Here is a 12,128-nt window from a genome sequence, read left to right on the forward strand (position 1 = left end):
TGCATGTTACAATGGATTTACTGTGCTCCAGCAAGACACCACAGAGATATGAACCTGCAGAATAAATTCTTCCCCTGGAGCAAGGATCCGTTTTTCATAAACACTGGAACGCTAATGTGGTTACTGAGGGAAGCGTAAGAACATTAACAAGATCGGATTCCTAGTGAGATAAGCTGCGGGGGCTTTGAAGGACTTTGTAGCTGGGATTTGCAGGAGGGGAGAATGTGGGCTTGCTGCAGAAAGGGTGGGCTGGCAGGTGCAGCGTAATGGTAGTGTCATCACTGGCTGACAACCATCTGAGGAGAAGCAGCATGTTGCAACAAAGGAGGCTGAGTTCAAGATGGAGCAGCCTCAGGAACATGCACTCCAAGGGCTGGCGTGGGGTTGATAACAATGGAGGGATGTACCAACTGCAGTCTGGCACCGACCACTGTCGGAAGACAGGATACTGGACTAAATGGACCATTGGTCTGACTCAGGATGACCGTTTTGTGTTCTTATGGTGTCTTGGTAACCCATGCAGCTGTGATACTGCTGTCTTTAGACATGTGGTACTTCCCACCCTGGAATGGCTTTCTTCATCAGAAGCAAGATGGCCACAGAATGAAAGGGAAGGCTAAGCAAAACCCACCATTTCTCTTCTCCCACCCCACAGGGAAGCTGAATGAGCCAGAGGAGTCTAAGGAACCTGCTCCCTCCCACCGTCCTTTAAATATAGCCAAGTGTTCCTGCTTATATGTGGACTCTTTTGATGATGGAGACACAGTCACTGTCAGGCCATGGGGAAAGAGTTGGCGTGTTGCCCCATTCCCTGAGCGGAGAAGCAGACTGAACACCCCCAAGATTAGGCCTATCAATATTTCACTGCCCCAGAACAAACCAGGCTGGATCCTATGTGACATACTGGGGCACAATCCAGTCTAGTTGGGGGCTGTCTCACCTCAGTCTGCAACATTGGGTGCCTTGCAATGCTTTGCTGTAGTAGCTCCCACCTGGGACACTCACAAACAACCTGCCAGCATGCAAGCTACACCCTGAGTGTCTGTGGGTAACTCCTGCCTGCCAGCTACACCGTGGCTCTCACCAGCCTGGGTTATACTTCAGGGTGACCCCAGCATGCCCCCAGCCCCAGATCTTCCCCCAGGAATGTGTGTTGTGTACTGCCCAGCCCTCTCCTGGAAAGTACACATATATTCAGCCCATTATTCCTTTAAGGGAATAATATGACAGTTTATTATTTTAAATAGTTATCCAGACACTTCAACTTTAACACTCAGGATTCGATAAAACAGTAAAACAAGTTTATTAACTACAAAGAGAGATTTTAAGTGAGTGCAAGTAATTAGGCACAAAAGTCAGAAATTGTAAGAAGAAAAATAAAGATAAAACGTTTACTGGTGCCTAACTGAACAAACTATATTAGATTCAAGCAAAATTTCTCACCAAGTGCTTCCAGCAAGGTTCTGACCAGACTCTTCAGGACAGAACTCCGCCCCCAAAATCCAACAGTTGTTTTCTGTTGTCTTCTCAGGTGCAGAGAATGCAGCAGACAGGGAGAGTGGAAGGGGTGTCTTGGGGTGTCTGCCTCTTGTTTTTATAGTCCTGTCCCCCCTTGGAGAAGCATTTCCAGCTGGGAGCAAGGTGACAGGCAGTCTAGTGAAGAAAGGAAACTGCTGTTTCTTTGCTGATAAATAGATTTTTTTTGTCCCTGTTCCCTTCCTTGCCAAAGAATGGCCACTTAGAATGTAATGATTCAGAATATTGGGAATCATTAAGACAGTGATAAATAATAAGACAGAAAATATAATATTGCCTCTATATAAATCCATGAGACGACTAAGCAGGGATATGATTGAGATCTATAAAATCATGACTGGTGTGGAGAAAGTAAATAAGGAAGTGTTATTTACTCCTCATAATACAAGAACTAGGGGTCACCAAATGAAATTAATAGGCAGCAGGTTCTTGGGAGATTTTTAGGCCAGTTTTAATTTCCTGAAAGGTTTGGAAAAGACTCTGAGAAGTATCATTTAGGAGAACTGTCTTTACCAGACCTCTAGGTCTTTTGAGGTTCCTTCGTCACTGTTCACACCAAGGGTGGATTAAAACTAAGTTGGTCCCTGATCCACCAAGATTTTGGGTCATACCCACCCCCCAACCTCTTAAAATGGCAAACTCTGACAAACTCCCCCACCCACACAGCCCTCCGTTCCCCCCCGAACAGCTCTTGCCTTCCTCCCACTCCTCAGTCTTTCATTTTCCTGCCAAATGAGGCAAACCAGCATGTGGCTGTCTGGCACCACTCAGGCAAGCTTGGCCCCAGCACATGCTATGCTGACAGATTCACTGCTGCATTCAGTCTTCCTCTGACTGTGGGGTCTGGATCCCAGGGAACCAAAGAAGTTGCCTTATTCCAAATCTTATTTTCAGCTTGCATTAGGCATCAGCTGTCCATTTCTCTAGGCTGTTGAATGACTAGGCTGTTTAAGATACTGCTTGCTGTTCCCTAGCAAGCCTGTTCTTGGGCACTGCCCTACATTCAGCAACAATAGCTTCCAAATTTAGCCTCCGCAGAGCTCATCCATCTCTCTCGGCCTACTTTATTTTTCCACCTAGAGAATTCTCTTCAGCCAGTGACCAACCCAGACTCTGCAAAAGCCGCCTGGCTTGCCAGCTCTACAAGGAAGAATAGCCTTCTCACCAGTTATGTTCATATGGCTGGACTCTAGTCAGATGGGATTATGTTTTTCCACATAGTGCTGCACGCCGTTAGCTTCTTGTGTGCTATGCACGGCAGATTCAGTGTAGCTCTTCATCAGTGGAAGGTCAATTCCCAGTTGAGGTGACAGAGTTGTAGGCTTCTGAACTAGGTTCTGATTCACAAACTAAAGGGGCCTTTGCATGTGCCCAGCTCATCTCTTTTTGGGCACTGGATGGTGATGAAACTGCTCTGTTAGGTCTGTGCTTCAGTTTCTCTCTCTCTTTCTCTCTGCCTGCCTGTACTGAGCATGGCTTTCAATTCAGTAGCCTATGTCTGCCATCCTATTTTAGGAGCTGTGTTCTGATAATTTATGTACAGCACAGTTATATGACTCTGTATAAGAAGGTAATTGTATATAATAATAATAATAAATAGACAGTACATAGCAGCTTTCATCTGAGATGGGTAAATGTTAATGTCCTCATTCTACTGATGGGGAAACGAGGCTCAGGGAGGTTGAAGGACATGGCTGAGGTCACACAGGAAGTCAGAAGTAGCTGACCCCGAGAGGCTGGTAGGAAACCCAAGAACGATGGCCAAATTGTCCAACACTTGCATTTCAGCTGTTTGCTCTAAAGGAGCAGAGCTAACCCTGAGACCTGCTCTGCAGAGACCAATGAAAGGAAGCCAAGGGTTTGGATGTTGTGACACAGTTTATGTCACTGCCAGAGGAAATTGTGGAAACCACATTGCTTGAAATATTTACAGCGAGCAAGGATAAACCACTTGGAAGACCTTCATCAGGCAATAATCCCCTGTTGGTCCTGGTGGTGATTAGCTTAGCTTAATGGTCTCTTTTCCTTAGCGATGATTTCCCTCAAAATGGCCGTCCTGACATTTTTTTACACCCTGATTTACTTTCATCTTCTCCCCACCCAGAAGTTGACCACCCTTTGTGTCTCTTCCTATAGGCTGACTCCAGCAACTTGAACAGCCTGCTGCGCTGAGCAAAAGCAGTGACTCCTTTAGCTCAAGTGGTTTTCATGCTGAAGGTCCTGGGTTTGATCCCTGTTCATGGGTGTGGTGTCTCCATGTAATTTATTACAGATATATTCTGTATGTAGGCCTCATAATGCTTGATTGTCTTGCATCCAAGCAAGGAGTTGAGTATGGGGTTTGCCATAGTGAGGCCTCCTGGCTGCCAGCCTCACTGTGGTGTGGTCCCTGGGTGTGGGGAGAACATCTATGGTGCCGTGCTTTCACTGTGCCCCCTGCTGGTGCCCAGCCAGCAGGGAGCCCCTGGGACAGGAGAGAGTGAGGTGGAGGAGGAAGAAGTAGCAGGGAGCCATTAGGGAGCATGTGGGGGGACAATCTGGCTTCTGGACGCACATAGATGAACAGGGAGGTTGATGGGAGGCTGAAGGGGATGATGGGAATTTGAGGTAGCCTGGGTTGAATTATTCCAAGACTCCAGGCTCCCACTACCTCCCCCAATCCTGTTGTTTGCCTTGGTAAAAGTGGGCTGTGATGGGAGAAAGTTTTAGAGCCAACTGCATTGGGCTATGTAGATGGGTGCCTCCATCAGCACCTTGGTAACCTGGTACTGTCTGGGATCACCAGACTTAGTGGAGTTTATGCCCAGCGGGGGGGAGGGGTGTTTTTCTCTTTGTACCAGCTTACTCTCAAGAGTAGATCAATGAAACAACCATCTCCTTGAACCACTCGGAGTCTGTCTCTGGTGCCTGAACTCATTTGCACAACAGTAGGAGAAAGAGAAGAGAGACACTTGGAAAAGTGATGCCAAAAAGAGATGAACAGGTCATGGGCCATCCAACCCCTGGAGATGGTTGTCTCCAGCTCCAACTTGCAGTGAATTGTTGGAGAATCTGCTGCCCGTCCTGTGGATAGATAAGGGCTTTCGGTCTCCAGGGCTGTCAGTCTGGCATCCTTCACCGGCAGCATTAAATTCACAATGAAAAAGAGCCAGGAAAAAATCTCCTCTCCTAAAGTTAGAGCTTGGTGTGTGAAAGGCTAGATAGCCCTGCCTGCATGGGTCACTGCTGTTAGCATCTCACCTCCCCGGTGAGAGCACTCTCTTGTGCTTCATCTACCTCCTGCCCCAAAGTATGCGTGACATCATGCTGCAAAGCATCCACCCATTGAAACAGAGAAGGCCACAGTCTGTGTAAACTAGCCCCACTGTGTGAACGGGACACAATGCCGGGGATCACCTTACAAGGAATAGTCCTGTCGGTTGAGAGCTGCTCTGCTGTGTGGCGGGATGCCTGGATAGCTCTTTCCTGCTTTCACTTCTGTGACGCTATGGGGGATTTTTGGTTGTCACTGGTGTGAAAATAACAATTTTGGTAAATAAATCAGAAGGTTCATTTAATGCCAGCCACCCCCATCTCAGGGTCCTTCTCTGTTCTCAGCGAGAGTTGGATGAAAATTTTCTGACAACATACTTTTTTTTTAATGGAAAATGGCTTTTGGATTTAATAGAAATTTGTGATCATTTTGTGTATGTGTGTGGGGGGGGAGGGGGCGGGCAGTTGCTGAAAACCCCAAAACTGGAAAACTTGAGAATTTGTTGGTCTTCAGTGTTGTCCCCACTTCCCCACAAAAAGAAAGAAAAATGTTTAAGAAAGTGTGTGTGTGTGTGTGTGTGTGTGTGTGTTGAAAATTTTAATGGAGGGAAAAAATAATCTCCCCCACTGTGAGCAGATGCATGGGGATAGTCCTCTGTTTCCATCCGGCATCTACATGTCACCACCAGGAAAACCCTTCCCCAAAGCGCCCTTGTCTGCAGTCCAGGTGGCTTGGGTGGCAGCTCCTTAATCATACCAGAGAGTCAATGAGGAGTGAATTGAGGTGCTCTTCCTCCACAGCTTGTCCAAACTCAGCCACCATTGGAGAACAAGAGACCTGGCCTGAAATACAGCCTTGCTCTTGCATGTGGCAGTGGTAGAGCATATAACTTTAGGATTAAACATATTCCATTTGTGGCTGTACCTGGCAGAGGTCACTGTAATGACATGTCTCCAGGGACTGTATCTATGATAGTTGATTACATACAACTTCCTCTGCTAGTCAGTGTTGGCTGGAGCCTGTCACAAGGTCTAACCTTGCATCTTACAAGCAGGTGTCAGTGAGCCTGGTTAGGAGCCACAGTATTACAGTCTTGGGCCTTTCTGCCTCATTCGCTGCAGGATCTAAATCCACTAGTCAATAGCCAAGAGCATATTTAACCTCAGCTAGGATTTACTTTTCCCTGGGCCCAGATTGTGACTGGGGGGGGGGGGGGATGTGCACGTGTAAGGGACCTCTCCCCACATTTTAGGTGCATTGCTCAAGAGCCAAGAACATTCATAGTCGCTGCACTCAGGAGAACTCAAAGACTGCTCTGTCCAGGCCCACTGCAGCACACCGTGCCCAGAAGCGGGTCAGGGGAGACTTTGGCCCTGTTTTTGTGCCTCCCACTGCTCTAAATCTTGGACAGGTTAAGCGCAGTCCTTCAGGACACTCTGCCTGGGGCACTGCAGCACCAATCACCTCCTACTCAGGGCTGTGCTTATCTGGCACAATCTAGCCCTGCATAATTTGCAGTGAAACACACTGTATAGCAGTAATCATAGCCCAGCTGTGCCTCCAGGCATGGCAGTTTTAAAGGAGTACTGTCTCTGCCCCGGCACTGTCAGATCTCATCCCTCCTCTCTCTGAAAGAAATCAAAACTGACTGGAGGTCCCATGGCCTGGGCCAATGGGTGCTGAACCAGAAAGGAGAACATTAAAAAAAGACAGAGAGGGAAATCAGTATCCCTGCCGACACGTGCAGGTTTGCGAATCGCAAGCTAGACGCCCACCGAATACCAAGGCAGGCACTTGAGACTGGGAGTGACCGTGCTGCTCCTCCACCCAAAGAATGGGGTCATGAGTTGTGCTGTTGGATGTGAGAGGGGAGAGGAGAGTCATAAGATTGAGACTGAAGAGCAGAATAACGGCGTATGTGATGGCAAGTATCAGCTGCTAGCCAGTTGCGCTGTGCTGTGAATCAAGCTCTCACTGCAGTCCCTTCAAAACCAGTCAGACAATCCCTCCTGACTAAGCTAAAGTGTAAGCTTTGACAGATGAAATGAAAATCATGAAGCTGCCTCCGGCACCTCTAATCCCCTACCCCCACCCTTGCTGTTAACCATAGAGCGTGTTTGGATAACAGGGCTGGATGCTTTGAATGGGAATCTAGAAAAGAATGACAAAAGTAACTGGAAGGCTGCAGGGACTGGCCAAGCTTGGCTCAATGATGGCTAACTGGAGGATAAGAGGATCATCTGTAAATACTTGGAAGGTGTGAACACCAAAGGTCCAATCCTGATCTCCCTCATACCACTTTTACCCAGGTGTAAACTCCATTGGCTTCAGTGTAGTCACTCCTGATTTACCCCCAGGTGAGATCAGAATCAGCCACAAAATGAGAGAGGGACTGGCCAGGGTAATTCAAAGCTGTGTTCCTGGGAGCCACTGAATTGAAACAATGAGCAAAAGGAACAGCAGGAGAATATCAGGAAAAGCTTCTAACAGTGATGTGTGTTAGGCTGCAGAATAGCCCTCATGAGGGAAGTGGTGGATACACCATCGCTAGGGCGATTTAAACACAGACTAGAATATAATGTGTAAGAGATTGCCCCATTGGCTGGGGGATCCATTAGATGATTCTGTGTTCCGGGTGATTTCTGGCACACTCCTCTTTATAGTTCCATTTTTGACTATGGGTTTCCATGTAATTTTAGGTTTCAGAGTAACAGCCGTGTTATTCTGTATTCGCAAAAAGAAAAGGAGTACTTGTGGCACCTTAGAGACTAACCAATTTATTTGAGCATGAGCTTTCGTGAGCTACAGCTCACTTGATCAGATGCAAGTGAGCTGTAGCTCACGAAAGCTCATGCTCAAATAAATTGGTTAGTCTCTAAGGTGCCACAAGCACTCCTTTCTCTTCATGTAATTTTAGCAGCGAATGGGACTTCCCGGATCCTCAGCCTAGGGTTGTGTGAGATGTTTGACCATAACTGCCGAGTGCCCACCCGCACTCTTGATTCAAGTTTGACTTGCATGTGTGAACCTCCACCCAGGCCTGTGAAAGTTCAGCGATGGGCTAAAACTCCCCATTCTGAATTCTAATCCACGTTCAGCGTGCTTTGTGACGGTACGAGTCCTACAGGCACCTCCGCTGTGGGATAATATTTTTACCTTTATTAAGTTGTGTTTCTGGGAAGAGCTGAGGGTTTTGTTTGCATGCACCTTATGACGTAGTGTTGTTATGAGTAGCAGCGGTATGGTGGTTGTTTTAGTTATTTAGTATAATGGTAGTGCCTCACAGCCGCAGTCCTGCACTGGACCCCATTGGGCTGGGCAAACAGAGAACAAAAAGCTTACAGTCAGAGTATGAGCCCTGAGACGACAGGTGGAGACAGACAGACAGATAGGGAAGCAAAAGGAAATAAAGGGACAATATTTGTCCGTACACTTGCTGCCTAACTATTGACAAGTGTTTTGTAGGCATCCTGGCAATGGAGAGTTTTAAAAGTAAATTCGAAGGAGAAAGGAGGAGGAGTTAAGCTGTCTTGAACCTTGTGTGATCCACATTCTCTCTCTCTGCAGCGAGTTCGCCAAAGAGCGTGAGAGGGTAGAGAACCGCCGGGCCTTCCTGAAGCTCCGTAGGCAGCAGCAGATCGAACGAGAGCTAAACGGGTACTTGGAGTGGATCTTCAAGGCAGGTAAGGAAAGAGCCCTCCTCCTGCTTTGTCTCAACTTGTGTGTGCTGTGACTGCGACCACCTTGTGATGCTAAGGAAACAGCCTTGTGTTGAAAAATTAGGCCTCTCCCCCTTTTAAATAGCATGAAACCCTGACTGACACTGCAGGGCACACTGTCCTCCCAGCTCCCTAAGTTGCACCCACAAAATATGCTTCTGCAAACAGATAACTGTGTGCTCAAAACAAACAGTTGCACGTGCAAAATGGACAAGTGCTTGCAGTGACTCATTCTGTGCCCATACCTGCCTCTTTGTTCATGCCTGTAACTTCTGTGTCCGTGCTTTACCATGCACAGCTTAGGTGCCTCGATTTGAAAAAAAAATGACCTTGTGTATCTCCTGTGGCTTCATTTCTTTTCCTTTATTTTTTGGATGGCTTTTACCCCTTCTGCAAACCCATCCATGGATTGCCCTGCCCCTCTGTGAATTCCTCGGAGGCATTCACATTTGCTGGGATTGGAAGAGGAGCTTGCAGTAGTCAAGGCAGAAGATGGCCGTGGCCTGGACAAGAATTTTGACAGTCTGGTCAGAGAGGAAAGACTGAAGCTCTGAAATGTTAAGTAGGAGGAAGAAGCAGTCGCAGTTTGTATGGTCACAGGAACCCGGTATTTCACACAGTTCTCTGTAGAGTGGCAATCAAAAGCCAGTTGTATTGACCAAGCTTCATTGAATGTAACTGCTCACCTGGAACTACCCTCAATTAGTTAACCACACTTTATCTCCCTTTTAATTCTGTGGTTCCTTAGCATTCGAGAAAGGAACCATTCACATTGCTTTCTATTTATAAATTGTCCCTCCATTTGTTTACAACTTTGTGCTACTTCAAATTCAAATTAATTAAAGGTTTATCTAGTAGCTAGAGGAGAGGATGCCTCAGTTCTAATCCCATCTCTTGCTGCCTTGCCTTAGGGGCCCTCGTGACTACGTGGTCTCTCTGAGCCGCAGGATGTGTCTACGCTGTAGCCGGAGGTGTAATTTCCAGCTCAGATAAAAATATATGCGCTAGCTTTGGTGGATCCAGCATGCTAAATAGCAGTGTGGATCCATAGCAGTGTGCCCTTGGCAGCACAAGCCGTGGCTCAGGCTAGCCACCCTGAGTGCTGTCCTATCTAAGATCCTACGTAGGTGCTCTGGGTGGCTAGCCCATCCTGCCACTCTGGCTACATGGCTGTACTTAGTATGATAGCTCAATCAAAGCTATCGCAGGTATGCCTACCCCAAATAGAAGCTATACCTCCAGCGTAGAGGTACCCTCGGTTACCCCCATCGGTCAAATGAAGATAACAACACTGTTCTTGCAAGGGTGTGGCCTGGTTTTATTCTGACTGGTGAAAGAGCTTTGACGTGTTCTGCTGAAAGGACCTGTGCAGGTGCCAGCTATTACTGGAAGTGGCTGTTTGAAAATTGAGGTGCGTACGTCGCAAAACATGCGGTGAAATCTCTTCCCTTAAATTTGCACGCCACTGCGGTACCTCTCCGTGGGAACGTCTGGCTGCTGTGTCACTTTGCCCCCAAATGTTGCGTGAGTGTGTGGTACAAATGCTATGAAATGCCTGTCGTTTCCATTTTATCTAATGACATTTAGAACTGCAAAGCTTAAAGGAAGTAGCTGAATCAGGGAATAATAAAACACTCCTCCAGAGGCATTGTTGGAAATACAATAGCAGTGCAATACAGTGCAGCCTGAAGGAAGTTTCATGCAGCAGAAAAAAAAAAAAAAAAAAAGAGTGAGCTAGGTTGGGAAATCATTAAATGCAAAAAGTAACATAGGGGGCTGTGCTAAAGCTGAGAAATCAAGCGCTCAGAAGTCAGGTCTTGAAATCTTGGCCCCAGTGAAGTCAATGGGAATTTTGCCAGAGCAAGCTGCTTCAGAGGAAGGTGAGAGAAACCCATTCTGGGGAGCCCTGGACCAACCAACCCACATGGCTACTTAAGGAATGCAGAAGTAAGAATGCTGGCATTACTAAAAGACCTTAGAGACAGCTCACTGCTGGTAAATCCCCAAAGCAATATACCTTTAATGGATGCAGAAATGGACTTACCTGAGGCTGCTTTAATGGAGGAGTTTATAACTTTGGCAGAGGCCTATCTAGTTGAGGCATCTGAAACAAAGGTGTGCTTAGTGGTGACGTCCTTAATATGGGACTGCTTGCATGAGGCATACTTAATACAGGAAGCCTTAATTGAGGGAGTACTTAACAAATGCTTTTTAAACAAAAGGGTAGGGAAAGAAAGAGAAAGCACTGGATTTAAATGTGCATGACTTAAAAATAAATTACACCCATTTTCTTAAAGCTTGAATTGATTTCTTCCCTCCCTTCCCCCCCCGAAACAGTGTTATAAAACAAGCCCTGCAAATGCTAATATTTCAGCTGGAATTTAATTAGAAGAGTGGTTTTGGTATTTTTAGTGCTTCCAAGCTTGAAGACAGCCAATTTTACTTAAACTTCCCAGAAGAGCTTACCTTGGGGCTGAGACCAAGCACTGAACATTTTAGCTCATCGGAATTTGTTTGAGGAAGCTGTGAGTGACGGGAATAGAGGAGCTTGTCTGGAAACTGCATCTCAGCTCGGAGTGCAGGTTTGGGAGAGTGTTTGGGAGAGAAGAGTTTGTTGCGGGAAGACTAGGCCAGACAGGAGTCCTGCATTTGGCTCTAAATGGGGTGTGATCACTCTCATCTCTTGGGGAGCCCAACAGTCTAAATTCAGCTCCTGTCTGTCTGTGCCAGGGATGTGGGCGGTTGTGCCTCAGGGTTGGCACAGGGTCATGGCTAGTGGTTAGAGCAGGAGATGGTAGCCAGGGAATCAGAGTCAGAGGCTTGGTGCCAGGGCCAATGGTCAGAGCCAGAGTCAGAAGACAGGAACTGGAGCTGAGGTTCAAGATGGGGGTTCTTAGTGTGAGGCCAGGCAGGATCAGGGCTGGGGACAGGGCAGGAGCAGAGTCTATCTGTGGGCACGCGCTTTGAGCAATCACTGAACTGCTGCTACGCATAGGACCTGGTTTGCTGATTCTTTCAATCAATCAGGTGGCGTAGTCAATCAGGTAGCCTACTACAGCTGCACTCATTAGGTTGCCAGGAGACTGGCTTTGCTGCCGGCCCCGATTCCTGACTCTGTCAGAGTTCTGTTTCCTGGCCCCATGAGTCTCCCCAAACTGGCTGATAGTTTCAACGCTCCAGTGAAACATCAGGTGGCTAGGACCAGTCCCTTGGAAGGCTGTGAATATCAGGGCAGAGTCCTTAAACTGGAATCTGTTTTCATTGGGGAGCCAGTTCAGAGAGCAGAGCACTGGGGTGATGTACCTGTGCTACCCCATGGTGTTAAGCAGATGGGCTGCCGCATTTTGTACCAGTTGGCGCTTTCCCAGGGTATGGGGCTCCATTCTGAGATACAATGAGGTGCATTAATCAAGGCTGGAGGTTACGCGTGTGTGGATCACCGTGGCCAAGGATGACATGCAGACTCCTGCTCGGCTGTGGATGAGGCTGGTGGCTTTTTACTGTCACCATCCTTTGGACGCCTGGTAGCACTGAAGACTGCAAAAGGACCCCCATAAGGACTGCTGCAGACCATATTAACACTGAGGGCCGATGCCCTCAACAGAGAGGGCTTGTTATCG

General features: G+C 47.4%; 1 protein-coding gene across 12 annotated transcripts in view; it reads left to right on the top strand.

The window, feature by feature from the left end:
* CACNA1B (calcium voltage-gated channel subunit alpha1 B) overlaps positions 1-12,128 on the top strand; it is a 473,291-nt gene that overhangs the window by 263,908 nt on the left and 197,255 nt on the right. For all 12 annotated transcript variants that reach the window (XM_073313889.1, XM_073313878.1, XM_073313882.1 and 9 more), the window contains one exon: positions 8,357-8,472. In XM_073313889.1, the coding sequence (XP_073169990.1) occupies positions 8,357-8,472 (116 nt within the window). The remainder of the gene's footprint in view (positions 1-8,356; positions 8,473-12,128) is intronic.

Source organism: Lepidochelys kempii, chromosome 16 (assembly GCF_965140265.1).
Source record: "Lepidochelys kempii isolate rLepKem1 chromosome 16, rLepKem1.hap2, whole genome shotgun sequence".
In the NCBI taxonomy this organism is placed as follows: domain Eukaryota; kingdom Metazoa; phylum Chordata; order Testudines; family Cheloniidae; genus Lepidochelys; species Lepidochelys kempii.